Source organism: Pezoporus flaviventris, unplaced genomic scaffold (genome assembly GCF_033815535.1).
Source record: "Pezoporus flaviventris isolate CSIRO_AGI_PZ_B2104156 unplaced genomic scaffold, CSIRO_AGI_Pfla_v1 ptg000023l, whole genome shotgun sequence".
NCBI lineage: Eukaryota > Metazoa > Chordata > Aves > Psittaciformes > Psittacidae > Pezoporus > Pezoporus flaviventris.
Genome location: NW_026892571.1, coordinates 15,059,110 through 15,079,234, shown reverse-complemented (window position 1 = coordinate 15,079,234; position 20,125 = coordinate 15,059,110). Strand labels below are relative to the sequence as shown.

The window sequence follows — 20,125 nt, the reverse complement described above, 5'->3', positions numbered from 1 at the left end:
CTGCCTCTGGCAGGGGTTGGGACTGGATGATCTTGAGGTCCTTTCCAACACAAAGCATTCCAAGATTCTCTGATTCTATAAATTCACTGGTCTGGCCGCTCATCCACTGGGTTAACATAAGACAAGCAGGGTGCTGGAGCAGGGAGGAATGGGAGCACACAACAGGAAGCAGCCAAGGGAACAGTATTACTCCCCTCAGCAGCCATGAAGTGTTAAGAGAGACTCATTTGTACTCTAAACCACCTTAAAATGGACATACTTGGGATGATTTTCACTGACCTGGTGATTTCTGAGACTACAACTTGCTTCCGTCTTTTCCTTGAGGGAAACTCTTACTTAAAAATACTTACTTGAAACAGAAAATAGCTACTTTGAAGAAAAAGTAAAAAAAAAAAAAAGCTGAGATTCACACTTATGACTCCAGGACGTCCAGATCTGAGGAAAGTACCAAATATTTTGAGACCTGGGAATAACTCAGAAGATCTATAGCTGAGACTGTGATTTAGATACGAGGAAGCAACATGCTCTTCAGCACTTGAAGAGGACACTCTTCAATGTTACAGTTTAATAGAACAACGCTGAAAATAGCATGTGAAATGTGGGCCTTTCAGTCTGCAGACTATTAAAACTGGGAACCTGCTGTGTCAAGTCTCTGCAAAGATGAATTTAAAACACACACAGATAAAGGGGCTAAAGAAACCAGATGTGATGTGATAAAAAACTTACTGGAACTTTGGAAGAAGGAAAGCAATAGAGGGAGAAGATGATCTGAAAAAGAGGGTGTTCACATTGGAGCTGTTCATGGGAAGCAAATGAAGCCCCTACACAAGAGTGAAGACCCACTCCCCGTTTCTCTGCTTTAATCAGACCCAGAATGAGAACTGTCCTAGTGTGCAATTAAGTAATGGTATGACCTGCTTACCAAACAACAGTCACCATTAATAAGAAGGACTCAGAAGTCGGTCAAATAAAATCCTAGTGCGATTTGTGGAGCATGGGCCTGCTCCATGCAGCAGGTGGAATTCGGACTGATCCAAAGAACTGTTTTCCCCACCTTCTGTAGCAAAATGTCAATAACTCACAGTGTGGGAATGCGTTACCATTTGCAGGAATCTGCACTGTTAAATTCCCAGGGAATGCTGGAACACCTTGCTGCACTAAGAGGAAGCAGTGAGCTGGTAGCTCACTGCGACAGGAGCATCTTTTGAGGGACACCTCTAGAAGCTGAAAAGGGACAGACTTCTCAGAATAGATGCGCTGCTTACCCCAGAAAGTAATTCTGACCTTATCAGAATTAGTTGCTATATTTGGATCTTCCAAGATGGAAAGTAGAAGGAGCCATTAGGTACGTTTTCTTGGGTGTATATGGTTTAATAGTCCGGTTGGAAAATTAGTTCTTGTGTGGTCAAATAGTACAGCTGAGACACTACTACAATGAGGACAAGGCAACACAAGGTCAAGTAGAACATAAGGAAATGCCTATCTTTTATCCAAAGGCCTACAACATACCATAAGATAGCAGTTCTGATTGCCTGAGGATATTCTGTCCAGATGGTGTCCACCTGTATGATGTAGGAAATTACTTACTCTGCTCTCTGATAAAATGTAGGTGAGATGATCCATGCACAGAAGATGCAAAGAAAAAACAACAGTACTCACTGATGACAGAGTTTCTTTTAAGGACAGCAAAATGAGGATGATTTACTCCAGTTAGAGGCTGAATCATAGTGTTTACACTCTCTGTGTTTCATACTACAACTTGTAAAAGGGAAAGTCCCTGCAGTTTACACAGCAGAAGGGGATGTCCAACCAGGCTAGTGCTGTCCAGGACAGGAACAACAGAAACCCAGAGAAGGGGTTATGAAGCAAAGTCTCTGTCCTGCAAAGGTATATCAATATGCTTGAGTGCTGGGCATCAAAAGAGCTCCATCACTTTCTGTCAGGCAATGCAGGTCTTTTATATCATAAGTGTGTATGTGCAGTCGAGCTCTGATTGTACTAAAATGCACATACATGCTTAGATTAAACATATGGAGACCCCAGCTGAATCCAAAGGACTATATGGGTTAATGGAGACCCCACTGACCATTTGCAGAGGAAGAGCTGCTGTTTTCTTAGAGATAATGGCTTTTAAATTGTGTTCTATATTCTGGAATTATTTGCATTTCTTCTGCCACTCTATTATTGCTCTATGTATCCAAAAAGCAAAAAGCTCACAGTGGTTTTTGCCATGGCACAAAAAACAGATGGCAACTTTGGTCTGATCTGGTTTTAATTTAAAGAGAAAATGCTCCGAAATGAAGAGATTATATATGCCAAATTTTAATCCACTAAGAATGGATGTAAGCCCATCATAATGTAAAGGCTAAGAACCTAGCCTACAAAAAAGAATTACTGGAATTACCTGTAGCAGGCATCTGTTTTAACTGTCAGGCTCTCGACCTGACCAGACTTTGAAGACAATATTGTGCTACCTTGAGTTCTGCTCTTTTGCTACATCACAAACCAGTGTAATCCAAAAACCAGATAAAACTGAAACAAAACTAAATTGTAAATCCATATGAAAGCAGGAGACAGATGCCTAAAAGGAAAACTAATACAGTTATATAAGCATGTTTGTCTTCTCCTGGCATATTCATTGTGAGTAGAGCCTTCACCCTCTTATCCAGGTAAATTCCATGACCCACCTAAGGTAAGTTCAATGCATCTTCAGCCCTGTGGCCAGCTCCAAGGGAGCATCTCTCTCAGAAAGGTATTTAAGAATATAACCTTAAAACTCACCAATTTCAAAGAGCTCAGGCTCATGCTCACAGTGAAGCAAGATTACACTAAGCAAGGACAGATTTCATAAGGTGTTTAAATGTCTTCAGGACTGCAGGGAACATGGCAGGAAGGAAGGGGGAATATTCCCCCAGGAAAGAGAGGTGGGCATTTCACCTGCGGAGTTGGAATTGCTCTGAGGAAACACCACTGACTGAATTGGGAAGCCACATTTACAATTCACAGGCTTTATGAATACACCCCTGTAAATGAAAGACTGCAAAAAATCAAATTATCCCATTATTTGATTTTAAAAACAGTAACTAAAATAGGAATAATACAAATAACAGATGACACAGTCTTGGGACAATTGACATGCACTTCCATCGGCAGCACCAAAGCACCAGTCAACTCAAGACTCATGACTGGCCAGTAAAGCAAATGGATCAGCACAAACCCGCCCAAGTCAGCCCACTACTACGGCTCCTGTCAGTATTGGGCACGAGCCTACAAAGCACTGCTGGCGGCCCAAGCATTTCTAGAAGAAATAGCATCTGGGCAAGCAGCCAGGCACCAGGCTTCTCTCCAATGGTTTGTGAGGGTTGTTACAGCACACAGTAAAGACTGAGATGTAAAGCAAACCCTGCCTGTTTCATCACATAAGAAGAAACACTTATGTCCATTGTACTGGTGAGGTGATTACGGCTTGGTACCCCCAGACATGTAAGACAGTGCCGTAAGAAAACATACAGCCACAGATGTCCTGAATAATAGAAAGTAAGCTATTAAAATAATAGAATTTATATATGACTGCTTGTAGTAACTTTCCATTTTAATGACAATATAGTGACATTTTTTGACAGCTGATATTTTTAACTTTGAAAAAAGGAATAGGATTATAGTAATGAAGCAGAGCTGAGACATCGTGTTGTTACTGAAACTGCTGTTCCTCTCCTTGCTTCTCTGGGCGCTAGATTATACAGATTCTTACATGGAGCTGTGATCCTCTGTCCTTTAGGGTCCTGTCAGTAAGCCTGACTCTGCCTAGTTTAATCATGTGCTTGATATCCATACCAGATGTGGTACTGGTACTGTGTTTCTCCTGTACCTGCTTGTGTTTAATCACACATTCATTCTAGCCCACAAACAATGAATATTATGAGGAGAGTGGGAGAGAGTTTCTATCTCTGAAGTTCCACAACCAAATACTGCCATTCTGTCAGCCTGAAGAAGACATTTTTGGCATATCTGCCTCAAGCACTGCAGTGGTATTTATCACAGTAAGAAACTGAGGCGCATAAAGAGTTACTCTACAACAGTACGTTCATCTGCTGGGGTGAAGAAAGGGAGCTGCCATAGTTCAGGCAATAATGTGGAAGGACTCCCATAATCCTATTTTTAATTAGGTCATGGCATTTTCACAGCCTCCAACCACTTCTCCTTTATAGCTAACCCTTAGAGAGGACAGCCAGGTCCCTCATCCTCCAACTGTGCCCACAAGTAAGGATCTGGCCAAGGACCAAGAACATACTCAAGGTGCAGTACCTTCTACAACAGCCAGCAAGCCACAGGCAGCTGATCATGTGGGCTCTGCCACCCTGTGGAAAATGAGTTTGATGCTATCATGCCAACCACAGTGATACCAAGTTGTCCAGAGTGGTTTTATCTTCAGTGGGAAAGCTTTACGAAACTTTGGTTTTAATATGGTAAAAATCACATCCATGACCCAAGAGAGCTGTTAAAAATAGCTATTGACTAGCTTTAACTTTCCAACGATCTGTAAAGACCCATTTCAGCTCTGAAAACACGCCTTGATTACAGACTTCAGAATTTCTCTTCATCTGTCTCTGATTTGATTTTTAGATCAATAAAACGGATTTTGTCATTGACTTCTGTTACGGAAAACTGGGAGCACCCAAACTCCTCAGTCAGGGCAGCAGATAATTCTGTACTTGCATTCACTGTACTTTTTCATTTAGAATTATTGCATATCAAAATTCAATTAGAATTATTGCATATCAAAAACCTTCACCATTTATAGCACACTTCAAAATCTGTTTGCAGACCTACTATTTGAGTGTAAATGCTTCCAACAACTTCTCCTTTTGGCAATACCAACACCACCAGACAGACTCTTCTCAGACAATAATTGGAAAATAAGACACAGTTGGCAGTAAAGTGCAAACCAGAGGGGATGTTCAGAGGAAATAACATCACAAGTTGGCAATGCAGCAGATGCATCCACTGACTTGAACCAGATTCAGTCAACAAAAGTTTGCAATGTAAAGATCAAACTATGAAACTTCAATTCAAATATTATTTCAGCCCTAATGACTGGATGTAAAAGCTGGAAGCCCACCGGAAACACAGACAGATGTCAAACCACCTTCAAAAGAAGCACTTTGAGAAAATGCTAGGAATTACATGAAGCAAGTTTATAACAAACAACTCAACACTTAATCAGTTTACAGCTCAGTTATCAGAGAGCTCCATCATCTCTCTCTCCAAAGTAACCTAGAAAAGGAGGCAGAAGTACTTGGACTATGTTAGAACATTGGCCATGGTGTGCATATTGTAGGCAACTGAAAAAAAATCCATGATACTAAGGCATTTCTCCAACAAAATAAACTAGGTGTGAAGAAAAAAAAGGACACAGAAACCTAGTTGAGAATAGCCTAGTCCATGTCTTCAGGCACATCTAAAATACCAGTAACTCTGAGAATAACATACAGCTCACTGGTCTCTAAGAATGTCTTCCTGCCAATACACTGCTCTAGAAACTCTTCAATACTCTTTGCAAACACCAGAAATGAAAAGGAAAACCAAAAGACAGTTAAGTGCAGTATTAACTTTAGAGTGGGTCAGTTGCTCATTACTGCTGTCCATGGACCAGTGGCTTTTGGGAAACCACTGGTATCATTTCTTGGAGTCTGTGTCATTCTATCGATATCTACTCTAAACTCTCCCACCCCAAGAAAGAAGGAAGCTGAGATGGAGGGAATGGCTAGAGATGGAACATAGTACCCAAGGGACTGGAGTTCAATTTGTTGTTCCACAGTAGATTTACTGCACAATCTCAGGGAAATCATTATGGGGAGATGCTTAGAATTATTGAGGCAATGCTTCCTGCAGGAAGGCTTCAGTGACCTGGGCAAAACCAAACATGTCTCTGCCCTGCAGCATTTACAATGTAGATACACACTGGAGGAAACAGTAAGCCATTTCCAAATGTATTAGCAGAACCACGAAAGTTGTAGTGCCATGCAAGAATCAGTGTGACAGCCAGGTTATCACACAGCGGCTCCTCCACTAGACCAACTCTCCTGCTTCTAATGATAACAAGAGTGCTGGAAAGAGGCAGACACACATGCTGTGGACACAGGTCAAAAATTGAATTCCTTTGATAGCTCTCTGGATTCCAGCCATTTATGACTGCCATTGAGTTGAGGCCTGGCTTCATTCCCTTGTATTTGAGAAGTTGCTTACAAATGCAAAACCAGCAGCATTTCATGAACACTTAGTCATTTCCACATGCAACATGAGGCATTGACTGGTTAGAGTCTTATCCATACTTTGGCCTTAACTCCTGTTATATTTTATCATAAAGCTCTTCTCCAAATATAAGGAGCCACACTCTGGCTGACACTGGGAAGAAGGAGCAAGCTTCCCCACTGCCCTTATAGTCAACAGCTGTGCTGATGAGAGAGCACAAGGCAAGCAGCAGGCATCAACAGGATCTTCCTCCACCTTTCAGCACAGATGGAAAAGGAAGAAGAGCTTTGGCTCCACCCCAGTTCTGCAATGCCCAGAGCAAGCAAATCAGACAAAATGATCTGCTCTAAGTGTGGGGAGAGCAAAGCATTTCTGCTTCCTCCCTAGAGGCAGGTCTGCAGGCTCACACTCTGCTTTCTGAACTGCCCTCCTTCCTCAGTCCTAATGCTCCTCTTGCCCTCAGCCAGCTGTCCACATCAAACAACTGCAGCACCAAAACCTGCTCCTCAGAACAGGAATGCATGAAGCTAGGAGAAACCACAGGAAAGGAAAGAGTATTTGATTCCCTTCTATTCTCAGGCAGCCAACACACTATCTCCATACATGTTATCTTCTTGGCACAGCAAATGAACAACTTTCTGTGATTCAGCAAACAGAAATACAACTCACACTGGCTTTTTAGGCAGAGAACAGAGCTCATTAAAATTAAGTAATCTCAGAATCGTGAATTCTAAAGGGTATAGTAGGAAAACATTGTCTGGATAAACTGTTCATTACCAGATATACAGCCCTTTTCTCACTAAAGAAACTGATGTGCAGTAACCACTGTTCAAACGATGGTATGACAGTTTGGATGTCGGGGACAAGCAGTTGTAACTTGGCTGCTGAACGTGCACTCCAGGGCAGAAAGCTGCAGGAAGTTTTAAACACAGAGCCTTGCAAAATGCCTCGCAGGGAGCTGCTTTGCTTGTAAAACTCAAACTCTTTTGTGACTTTCCATCAATCACTTGATCAGGCAATGAAACTCACCGAGTGAGAGATCCATGAAAACACACTCTGAATACATTAAAATTTTCCAGGGCAAACCCATTTTTACCTCTCAAATTTGCATCCAGGGGAGCCCAGCCCATTATTTGAGGTTAACTCTTCTCAAATCTGCCTCTGCAAACTGGGAGTGCAAAGTGTAAGAAGCTGCTCAGAACCTGCTATTTCATCCCCTGTTTCAAAGCATCAGGCACCTCAAGTAACTTCCCCACAAATCAACATAAATCCTGGCTTCAGCTGCTTCTGTTCCAGCGTAGCTACCACAGAGCATGTGCTCAAACTTCTAGTGCCACTGTCTGTAAAGAAGTGCCTGGTGCAGCGCAGCTATTCCCACACAAGGGAACATTAGTTAATTTGCATTCGCAGTTACCATATGAGGTGTGAGTTTCTGACAGTCCACACATTTTATATTTAAAGGCTGGAGGAAATTAATGTAATTATCTTTGATAGAATAACAAAAGTAACTTACCAGCCCATCGCAATTGCTGATAGCGACTGAAGCGTTTGGCAAATCAGTGATATCCCCAACATAGAGGCAATTCCCATAGAGAGGTTCAACGTGAGTCTCGTCAGAGTCCTCCTGCCACTCAACTGTTGCTCCAGGGGCCACGAGCCTGGAGTTTGGCCGCAGCCTGAAGTGAAACTCTCTTCCAAAAACAGTGACATTGTAAAATATTTGCTCATTTGCTGCTTCATGTTGCAAGTCCCCCGTGGCTCTCCTGAAGCGCGCTTTTGGAGGTCCAGACACTAAGTGGGATAGGAACCTGCCTTCTGAATCGGTGCTGGTGGGGATGACAAAGCTGTACTCCTCTATATTCCTCAGAATTGAATCTTTACGGGGAGAAAGCAGGAGAGGAAAGAGACGCTAGAACTAAACATATCCTGATGCCGCGGGATTTTTATTCCATTATTCATTAGCACAGCAGACACTTACATAAGGCAGATGGACACTGCACTCTGCACAGGCACAAGCATGAAGTGTGCAGAGTTCATTCAAACTTGCTTTTTGCTCCCCAAAACACCAGACGGCAGCTTGAGCTTCCCCGCCCCGCCGGGACCCCCACTACTGCCCATGCAACACGGTCCCACTACCCTTTGCCCGCCCCGCCGGGACCCCGCACCGCTGCCCACCCAGTGGGTGCTCAGGTCGCGCCCGGGACTTTGGGGCTCCCCGGGCGGCCCGCGATGATGAGAGGACGCTGATTCACTTCGGGAGTGCTCGGAGGGGCTGGGGTAGGGGGTTGGTTTGCAGGTGGCAAGCCCGCAAGGGAAAGGCGCGTCCCTCAAACTACCCCGGTGCGGCGGGGATGCGGCGGGTGGCGACAGTAACGCCAGGGGCAGCGACCGGCAGCGGGCTCAGCGGGAGCCCCGAGAGTTTGGGACGGCGGCGATGGCCGGGGCAGGAGGAGGAGGCGGCAGAGGAGCTGCCATGTGCTTCATCCCGCATGGGGAACTCCAGGCGCCGCGCCCTGCCCGCCGGGGCTCGCCCCCTCCGCGGGGCAGGCTGCGGTCGCAGCGCTGTCACTGCCGGCGGGGCTCCCGAGTTCCTTCCCCGCCGGCGGCGCCGGGTGCCTCCGTCCACGTCCCCGTCCCCGCCTGCCGCTTGCAGGAAACAACTGGAAACCCGGCAAAAGTAGCCGCAGAAGAAGTTCAAGGGGAGCGGAAAGCCGCGGGGGGGGGACGAGCCGCCACTTCAGACGGGAGGGCTGCAAGGCACCGGGGCAAAGCCAGCAGCCCAAAGGCGTCCCGTGCGGAGACCTACCTCTGTCCCCGGGGCGCCGCAGGGCGCCGGCGGGCAGGGCGAGAGCGCAGCAGAGCAGGACGAGGGCGATGCCCGCGGGAGGGTCCATCGCGGTGGCCCCGGCCCGACGCGGGGGGCCGGTGCCCGGGCTGCCCGCAGCCGGGGCGGGCCAGGCGGCAGCCCCGCTCCGCGCCTCTCCGCGCCGCTCAGCGTTGCCCCGCGCCCCGCCGCCCGCGCATTCGCCCAGCCGCAGCCGCAGCGGCAGTGGCGGCCGCGCTCCCGGCTCGCAGCGAAGCAGAGACACCAGGAGGCGGCGGGGGTATAATACTGGATACACAGGGCGTGCGGGAGTGAAGTCAGGCTGATTGACAGAGGCGCTGCCACACGGCGCAGCCGGGCCGAGGGGAGCGGGGACCGCCCGCCCCGCCGGGCAGCTCCGGGGACCGCCCGGCCCCGCCGCCAGGCACCCCCAGCCGGGACCCGCCTCTGCGCCGCTCGGGACGGGACCCGGGAGCGGCTTGGGGGGGGGCGATGGACAACAGTGAATATCCACCCCCACCCCGGGATCGGGAGCCCCCCGAGCGGGGACAGAGCCCTGGGATCCCGATGCGCGGTCCCGGCTCCAGCCGGGGAATTCACACGGAATTCCCTAGAAAACCCGAGCCCGACGGGACAAACGCTGGGCTCCACGGGATGAGTTCCCTTGGAGCCTCGGGTTCCCGTTGAAAGCAAGGAGCCGAATGGGAGGAGTGCCACCAACACGTGCAACCATGATCAGAGATCTTCACCCCACAAAATCAGTGACCCCACACAGCCATTTCACAGGAATGACTGTTTGCACTATTCACCAGTAAGACTGAAATTACTTGCTGCAAAGCCATCTGAGACTAAATATCTGCAAATGGAGAGAGAGGCAGGGAAAACGAAAGGAATACTATAAATATGATGTAGAAGAAGATTTTTTAAATAATTCAATAACCAAGAGCGGCCTTCATGGAAAAAAAAAAAAAAAAAAAAATCCAAGTTATATTTGTTTCCATATGGCCAGGATAAATGCCATCCTGCTTCTTCCTTTCAGATAATGTATGTATTTCCTGAGCTGTTCCATTATCAGGTTTGCAGGTTTCTCCTCCCTTCAGCCTTGCAGAGTCCTCCAGCCCGTCCTGGGCACTCACTGCTCCAAGGCCTCACCCACCACAGGTTGAGCGGAGCTGCATCCGCATGGGTTGAGCCCTGCTGGAAACCAGCATGTGATGGCTTCCTGCGGGATGCTGGTCCTCTGCCAAGGAATTTTCCTGGGTATCCTTGACTATTCTTGCTCCTTTATGATAAAGGGCCCAGTTATAACCTCCCATCTCAATATTATGGACAACAAGTGAAGGGTATAGAAGAAAAATAACATTTGCCTAGTACTGCCCACACTGGTGACTGGGTTTTATGGACCTCAGGCCTGATCAGTTAGGGCAGTACATGATTTTTCTGCTTGCTTAGTTTGTTATTCAGGTTTGGTTTTCCCATTTCTTCAGGTTAAGGATAAAAAGAGAAAGATTATTCTGAATAATGGAGTAGATCAATTTGCACGTTACATTCGAACATCCCTTTACTTATCTTCTCAAATGACTTCTGTTGGGATTGCTTCCACACCGGGCTTTCCCAGTTCTTCCTTTTACTTTGTTTTTCTGTTTTTCTTTGTTTTGTTTTGTTTGTGAGTCCATATTGAGCAGCTTCTCTCTCTTAAAATCTCATATACTTTCATCAGTACACAGCTGGTAAAGTTCCAACTTCGTTTTTATCGGACTTGTATTTTAAGCTGATGATGTGGCTTTTTAATGTTCCATCCATCCCATCCTGCTGAAATTGAAATAACTTCTGCTCATAAACTTGAAAGGGAGAGGGGTTGGCCCTGTGTTTGAAATCAGACTTTTTATTTGTATCTGATACAGCCAGAAAAAAATAAGGAGACAGAGTATATTATAGAAATACAAAAAGCCCAGACAATGGTTCTACTAATTAAGATGGGTTTTTACTCTTGAAACTATTGGAGATTAGCAAATATGCTTTAATACGGATAACAGCTGCACTGCAGAGTAATGATATAAACAAAAAGCATCAGTAACTGCCTTCACGTGGAAGTTCATTTCTATACAGAAACCAAGTTCCACGTACACATGTTAGCTTACTACATGGGGCCAGGACCCCAAAGCTCCTCAAGCTTGAGGAGTTCCTGGGGCTGTTTCACAACCTTCTTTAAAATCTTAAACAAAACCAAACTGAGAACAAGTGTCAAACAACAGAGCCAGATCTGCAGCTGGGGAGAGCTGTGCTTCCACTGAACTCACTGGAATAAATCCTGGTTCCACTCTGAAGTCAGTAAGAGTTTTGCCATTGACTTCAACAGAGCCAAGATTTCCTGCCACAGATTCACGATCCCAATTTAGACTGACTGAGGATGTGCCCCACAGCACAGCAATGGGCCCATTATGCTGCCAGAGCAAAACTGGATCCATGTTTGATCCTGGGGAGGGGATCCAAAGCATGCCAACCATCACAGAGCCTGAATGAGTGAAATTCAAGAACAGTTCTTCCCTCCTTGCTCTTACACCACTATAGCAGAGACATTCAGGGGAGCGCTGTCTGCAAGACCAGTTCTTCCCCATTTCCTAAAGTATTTGCCCAGGATTCTTGGCACGGGCAGCCGAGGTGCTGCCTGGTTTCCATGGCAGGGCCTCGCCATGGCTGCCTCCAGCAGGACACTTCACATGGTTTTAGAATAAGCTAGAAAAACTCAACGTGGAATGCATGTACTGCTGCGTTACTCAGAGCCCACGGACCTCTACATTAATTGGTGTGAACGAAGCCACCTCATGTTTCATTTCTTGGAATAAAGGAAGGAGGGCTATATACTGTAACTATGCTCCCATAATTTGATCTGAGGGGATCCTGTGCTGCTGCCATCACATGCACAGATGGGTGCCTTTGCTGGTGGCAGGCCTGTAGAAAAGAGACAATAATAATGTGTCCCCTGAATGAACACCAGGCTAAAGGAAAGGTGTTCAAGCAGCATATGCTCAAAATACCCAGAGTAGCTTTACACAAGGTACCTGAGGTACAAACGGTTCTGTAACTGAACCAGGATATTGCTCAGCACAGGTTGCCCAAGTATTTACTTGGATTTACAGATCTTCTAGTCCACGCCGAGTTTCTGCTATCAGTTCCTGTTCTAGCAAGGGCAGAAGCTGTATAAACTGCAGGCAGACCTTCCCTGAGGAGATGTTCTCGCAACATTTAACTTTGCGTACCAAAACGAAGAGATCCTAAGCTTAAATCACCAGCTACTGCTAGGAAAGTCTTCAAGACACATAGAACTGCACATGACGAGGAGGAACCTTGTCTCTGAGATTTCTGTTTTCAAGGGTCAATCAACCTTTTCCCTGTGCCAGTGGTGCTGTGAGGGGAGATGCAGGATCGCAGCGCTGTGCCTTCTCGAAAGGGCACACCATCACCTGAGCAGGTAACAGGCTGCTCACAGCCCTCATGAGCCTAAGCACTCCAAGCTCTTCAGCAAGAGGCTTCCCAGGAAAGGAGAGTTCTCATGTCTGACCTCCCTATGGGGTACAGGAATCCTTTCTGCATAAGGGCTGTGTGCTGCCTGCTGTATATTCCTTATGCAGACATTTCATCCTTACCTGATACGCAGCCTTTGTGACTATGCAACATTATAAGGATTAGTAAAAAAGAGAAATAAAATAGCATGCCAGTTAATTCCCTCCACATTTGCCATGTCCAAGCTCTGTATTGTTGGAACCCTTTGTCATTATATGGCAATGTTACATCCTGCCTAGAAAAAAAGCGTGTATTTAATGCTGACTTTGAAGTAGTGTATGCTAAAGAGCAGTAACTAAAACTGGAACAGTCCTGCCTTTCCCCCTTTACATGAGCACAGTAATGAAATGATCCATCACACAAGAGCCAGACCAATGTAACAATTAATAAATTACCAATTTTTCTTCTTTTTTTTAGTTTTTACAAAAGAAAGTGCCAAAGAAACATTCTAAGAAAAAAAAAAAAGTGACAAGAAACTAAATTAAAGCAGTAATACCCAGGCTAGTCTTTTTCATTCCTGGAGTAAGAAATGAGGTACTATTACAAAGAATAGTACATCTTTAATTGGTAACTAATAAAATCCTGCCTACAACAGGAGAGCTACTGACTGTATAAAAGGGCATCTCCTCTGTGGACTCAGCCTGAGATTTCCAATAGCCAGCTCCCAAACCCTCGCCACTTACATTCAGAGTGCCCAGGCAGACAGGTCCTCACCAGACATGGGTGATCCTGCTGACAGGAGCGGCACAGGATGTGTCCCACAGCTTCAGGGGCTTAAGGAGCTATATTGACAAAAACTTAAGCTGATGTATGGTAGTTTTGAACCCTGGTACTGTTGGACTACTGGACTTGACTCTCACTTCAGCTAGCTAAGATTCAAGTGTACAGTCTTCCAAGGCGGAACGGAGCAGCAGGCATTCTTCCCAGCCTCGCTCCATGTGTCAGTGCTACCCATGTGTTAGGTATACCAAAGGTGAGGAGGCTGCCTGAAATCACACAGCCTTAAGATTAATCTGGCCACATGAACACCAGCTGTGGACACCCTCTCAGGTCGCTGATAGCACAGGTTCAAATTCCTTCTGCACTGGCCAGAGCTCCTGCCTGAGCAGAGGCTTGCAGCTGAACTGTACACACACACACCACTTTGTACTCAGATGCAGGGAGGGAAGGAATAGAACTAGGGGGGTGGATGCGAGTTTCCTTCAGCTTCTTCTGTATTTGGTTCAGCCACTTTGTCCTGATCCTGTGGCCCACTGTAAATGTTCCATCCTGATTCCCCTTTACATTTTCTCTGTCAGCGTAACACATAAAATGTCATTGTTACCACTTCTTTCACTAATCACCTGTATTTAACTGCTGGTTGCAATTGTCTTTTGATAAATAGCACAATCCCTCCCCTACATTTTCACCTTGATTCTTTCTGTGCAGATTTATTGCCTCGCTATTAATATTCCAGCCATGTGATTTATCCCAGCATGTTCCCGGAATACTTGCCTTCCCTATATAAATATTTGAATGATCTTAATTTCAACTAATTAGTACTGGGACATTTGATTTCCCTCTTGAAGGAGTCTCATTTGTTACTAACCAGTTCCTTCCCAGTTTATGAGAGATCTATTTTGAGGGGAGAAAATAGCCACTGAACGAACCAAACACTTTTGCAAACTGTTCTACCCTTCTTCATATTGTTCACGTCAATATGGTGCCAAAATGACTCTCCTAGGTCTGAAACCTCAGAAACATCACAAACACAGGCAGTGACAATAAAACATTCCTACCCTATCCATCAGTCATTACAGAAAGACAGACCTCATTTAACATATTATGGCACAAAATTGGGCAAGGCACCAAGTTCAGATTTGTGCAAGATCTGGGAGACAGAACCAAAGTTAGATGGCCCTAAGATCTATCACCCTCTGGGGCATCCCTTTCCCTGTCAGCTTTACATAGAACACAAGCTTACAGCAACCCAGCCCCACTAAAGGGGTTGGGTTTTTTTCCCAGTGCAATTGTAGCCATACATCATTTCCCCTGAAAAACATTTAGCAAGTTTGGCCGAAATATTTTGGCTCTGTCTGCCCTGACATTTTAACAAGAAAAGACTCAACATCTTCCAGAAGAAACATTTCTGGAGGAAAAAAAAACATGTTTCTAGTCAACATCCTAATTCATTGTTGAGAAACAGTTTTAATGGAGCAGTTTCAACCAGCCATGCTTGCAGATTGCTCTGCTAGAAAGAGACGGTCTCCAAAGCATTTCAGCCATGCAGATTTCTTCACCCTCCAGAAAAAACACACCACTCATTTTCACTGATTCACCCACTGCTGACAGCATTCATCGCTTGTTCAGTCTAGGCATTGTTTTAGCGAGTAAGGGCGCAGAGAGAGTATAGGCACATGAAGAGTATACATTTAAGAGTGTATACACATAAAGAGTATACCTTAAGAAATAAAGCAAAAGTATTCTTTACAACTACTAGAAAATGTCTCTGAAATATTTCTTTATAAATCTAATTGAGTATAGACAAAAACCAGCATTTTCCCCAAAATAAGGGAGTTAAGAAACATGAGTTTTTAAATGAAGCCTTATCAAGATCTTCAGATTCAATTCTCTCTTCAAATAACACAAATTCTACTTGCCAGTTGCCTGTTTCACAGCTGCAACTCTGATAATAGAACATCTTAGTAATTTATATCTTCACTAAAAACAAATACCCATTTAAAATAGACCGGGAGATTTTCCAGCCTCAGAACCATTATTTGTATATTTGTATTGAAGTTATGCCTAGAAGGCCCCGTGGAGACTGAGGTCTATTGAGTTAGTGAGACAGTGAAGAAAGTGACCTGCCTAAGTCCAAAGTTCAACGCAGCAATTCGGCAAACAAGCAGAAAAATAAGGATTTCCATCCCAAAATGCAGGCAGGTGGTAGAATGTTTCCAAAAGTCATCCCTGCAACCCCTATCTCTTACTTGCAGACGGCGCTTTTCAACTCGTATTTATTCCTTACATTTACAAACAGTTTATCGGAATAATTATTTCCTTTAACAACACAAGTCTCAAGCTATTTCCCTTCTCCCTTCTCACCGCCCACCCACCACCTCGAGAGATGCTGAGCATTTGCAACTCAGCTTTCCTTTTTTTTTTAACTTAATCATGCTTTCTGGGAGCCATAAAGCTGAAAGGGAGAAAACCGTAAATAATTGCACCTTCAGAGATGGGTTTAAGCTTTAAGCAGTGGCAGAAATACCAAGTTCATGTGCTGGCACCCCGCTTGATCAGAGAAGTCCTTACAAATTAGGTTAAGAGAAATGTACTGCTGTCCAGGATCCTGTATCTTAAGAGGGTTTTCATCAGCCACAGAAATGACAGAATTTCTGTAGCTTCCGTTTAAGTATATAAGTAACACAGAAGGAAAAGCACAGCAGATTACTGGGATCTTGTCCAATATGGAATATCTGCAGCCTCAAGTCAAACAAGCTCAGAGGGTTCATGGAATTTGCCTCAGTGAGAGCTGCCAACTCAGAGGGAAGGTCATAGCCACACTGCTTAAGAGATAAAGGAAAACACTTCTCAGGCAGTCAGGAGATGGAAAACTTTGGGGAATGTGCATTTTCTACCTTACAAAAGGAGATTTATATTGAAGTTGTGAATTTTGCATTTCCTTTAGCTCCAGTCTCCAAACATGCCAAATTATGCGACATTGCACATGGAAGCTCTACCTAACCCTTCAATCATTCAGATGAAGGAATGAGGGCAGGAATTCTTTAGGAATACTTGAAAGCAAGCCTTCTGCATCATTTGGCACTAAAAATCTCAACACAAGGGCTATGACTAGAATAGTTCTTATTCACCTTTATCATGCAGAAACTGAACCCCAACCCTGCCTTCCTTTTAACCCGAGAACAGAACTTCCTTGAGTGTGAGCTGGCGGTCCTAGGCTCTACTATAAATTGTGTCTCCCTGGCATCAAAGGAGAATAGCATGGAAAAACTCTAGTAAGCCCAGGGCCATTATTGAAACACATACAGTAAAATAACCAAATGTTTCTGGCTGTTCTTCAGCCATTCTTATGCAGTGTTAGGGTCTAGTCCACAATATGAATAGCTCTAACTTGGGTACACATGCTGCATGTTTGCCTTATAAACTAAATAAAACCTGGGTTATACAAAAAGTTGTTGCAGCTTAAGAAAGGCTGATTTAGTGGAAATAATAAAGTTCACAGAAATGGAAACTTAGGGGAACACGTTCAGAAAGAAAAATATGAAACAATTTTCACCTGAAAATTCAAAGCTGTGAAAAGCCGGCTTGGGGCAGCAAATGCAAATCACACATTAGGCGTTTCAGTGCCCTGAGGGGAAAATCTGGATGTTTCTAATGACCTTCTTCATTTCACAAATGTAAGAAAATCGGTTTCAAACAGATATCTAATGTTTAGCAAATTTATAGCTGGCTTTTGCTCCACTTTCAACCAATGGCTGACAAGTAGACTGCAGCGCTCAGTCCATGACCTGAAAGCTTGTTAGCAGCCTTCCTTGTTCTTTGGTTCTTTGTATTGATTTCAGAGTATCACAGGGAGTATCTTATGATTGTTCCTGTCCTTTATAGACATATAAATCAAGAGTAAATTCACTGAACTCAGAGCTGTGACCCTCATGTGAAATGGATGTTAATACAATCAGAATCACCTACTGACAATGAGAATTTGAATTATTCCAGCCTGCTGTGCTTGCAGCGTCCCAGCCTCTAACATGTAGTTTTTGACGATTATTTTAAGTGCCTTTCATAGTCAGACAGCAAAGAATCCCTAAATACAGAAGTAGCTGTCTACCAAATGTGATACCCTACAGTTTATTTCCTCAGCTATCATGTGGTAATTTGGGGCTTTGGGGGCTGCTTAAGTTTCAAAACAGTTAACTGCCTGCAGTGGAGTACTTTATCGATCTGTTTTCATGCTCACAGCAATGATGTGATACTACATAAGGGATACTCTATCAATGATCAAAGTGCATAAGCTTTGCATTCCCTGACAAGCTTTTCTACCTATAACTTCTGGGTTCTGTCTGCTTTAGGCAGTGCTATACACAAATTACTGAGCCTCAAAAGCGGTCCGGGGATCTTGTCTATGTCAAAGATGAATTCTTTAAAAGCAGGAACAACTCTTTAATTTCTCACCTATGTCTGTTCATGAGTGCGAGGCCTCTCCATGTCTCCAAAGCAGCAGGACAGACCTGCAGGACTCCCTGCAGCTTTCTCCAGCTGGAAGGCATGTTTTGGTTGAGTGGACAGGGCCATCAGCCACCAGGAATAGCTGTGCCTTTCACTTTGCGTATATCCTTCCGGCATTCCCGTTTACAAATGGTAAAGATTGTAGCATGCAGCTCTGCCAGGGCACTGCCGGAGTACAAACATGATCACTCTGCCAGTGAAATAGTAGGTAAAATGACATCTGCCTTTTAATTGCAACTGATGCAATTCTCGATAGAACATGTCTGCTTTATGTTTCACAGCTTAATAAAACTGTGTAAAATATTCATCATCATTAGATGGCATATTACAAAAGGATTTAAACAGGACTAAATTACAAATAATCTCTCTACATTGAGCTTCTGGCAAGTTCTGTAGAGACTGAGAACGCAACTGCCATCAAATAGAATACAGAATAACACACCTCCTCCCTAAACATGGTCAGTCTCTCATTGCTGCTTAGACTGAAGACACCAAAAAAAGCCCGTCCATGAGTCAGACCCTATCAGTTCTGTAGGCTCCAGGCTTCTGGCCCTCTCTGGAAACATTCCATTCACTACGGAAGAGAATTAAGCTGGTTTTCTTTTTAAATCAAACCTACACAGGCTCATAATCCATCAGGCAACTTCACAGCATATACACATCTGCATAATCCTCCTGAAGTTGCATAACTCTCCAGCTGTCCTCAGGAGAGGGATTTCGTTCTGTGCCTGACAGGTTTTGCAAGAAGTACATGTTCTGCAGAGTATGCATGGACTGATGTGCGTGATACTGGGGAGGGTTCCTAAAACTAATCAGGTTTTAATCTGCCTACCTCCCTTCTGTAAAACCTGCCTTCACTGCTGTTGTGTATGCACAAACACAGATTCACAACTAAGGGACAGACAGTAACTCCTTTGGTTCTAAAAGTGACTCCATTTAAATGTTTTAAGAAGAGCCAAATATTCTTCTGAACTGTATTCTCTCTTAGAATAGAAATGGCATATTTATCATGTCAACTGGCAGTAGCTAAATTAATAATTCAATATGATGGTAATCATGAGACTTCTCATATACATACAGAGTGCTAAAATACATGTAGCATCTTTATAGTTTTCAGTATTACAGCCATTTCCTCAGAATGGTAAAGCCCAACATCTGTTCTATTTTACAGAATAGAATAGAACCTTTAATTAAAACCATAGACTTTGAAAAATCTTCTCCTTAGTTTACTGTAGTTCACAGATCTCACAGACCATACAGGCTTTACCACTAGTAACAATTCTTTTCTTAAGCCCAGAGCCATCCTACAGGTAGTATCTGAATCATAGAATCATAGAATCAACTAGGTTGGAAAAGACATTGAAGATCATCAAGTCCAACCATTACCCCAGGGCTGCCAAGACCACCACTATGTCACTGAGAATAGTTTCTTAGGTTCCTGACGCACTGTCTCAAGAAGAAATAACTCTGATTATAAATTATGCTGATCATGAAACACATCAAGAACAGAAGTGGAAATGCAGCTATAGCACAAACCATACACAAATCTGACTTTTTCCCCATGGAAAATGAATCTCTTCCTAGAGAGCTGCAAATACCATCTCCATGACTCCTTCATCCCTTCACTCTAAGTTGCTACTGAAACGTTATTTGCTGCTGGATATGTATGAATCAAAAATATGAGCAATTTTGGCTTTGAGGGACAAGGGAAAAACAGTTGAGTTTAGTGTATTCAAGAAACCTGCAGTATTTCTTCCTCCAGCTGGCAGCGTAGCATAGCTGGTAGCTGCCATGTTCCATGGGAGAAGAGAGAAAAGCAAATGCTCCTTATGACCAGACTAAGTATTTCTAAAATGCTCTTTCCCAAGGTTACTGAGACAAAGAGTTATTTCATTCTTTTCCAAGCTTTTTAGACATTTCCCTATTGCAGTGCTCTTGCTTGCTGATGGTGTTCCACCTAGCTTCATTCCTTAATGCCATTTTAGCACAGGCATCACTATAACATTGCACAAACTTGAAGCTTCTCATGAAGTCGATATTCTCCTGTTTTTAACTGGACATTTCAAGCAGGAGGCAAAAAGGGAAACAAGCTTCAAAATAACAAGTAAATCTGATGGAAACCAAAGGGTGGGCAATACCTGGTGAGTTCTGCCCTCACACTGAAGGAAGGACTGAATACAACCCAACCAAGCTCTTTACTGGAGCCTAAATCAAAGAGTTCTCAAAGCTCTCTGAGGCCATTAACTACCTAGATTTGAA

At 44.2% G+C, this 20,125-nt stretch overlaps 1 protein-coding gene across 1 annotated transcript in view; it reads right to left on the bottom strand.

The window, feature by feature from the left end:
- The window catches only part of ADAMTS2 (ADAM metallopeptidase with thrombospondin type 1 motif 2), a 176,652-nt gene extending 167,387 nt beyond the window's left edge, over positions 1-9,265 (bottom strand). The window contains exons 1-2 of the mRNA XM_061456941.1: positions 9,059-9,265; positions 7,766-8,127 (exon numbers count right to left, since the gene is read on the bottom strand). Of these exons, the coding sequence (XP_061312925.1) occupies positions 7,766-8,127; positions 9,059-9,146 (450 nt within the window). The 5' untranslated portion in view covers positions 9,147-9,265. The remainder of the gene's footprint in view (positions 1-7,765; positions 8,128-9,058) is intronic.
- Between the last annotated feature and the right edge of the window lie 10,860 nt (positions 9,266-20,125).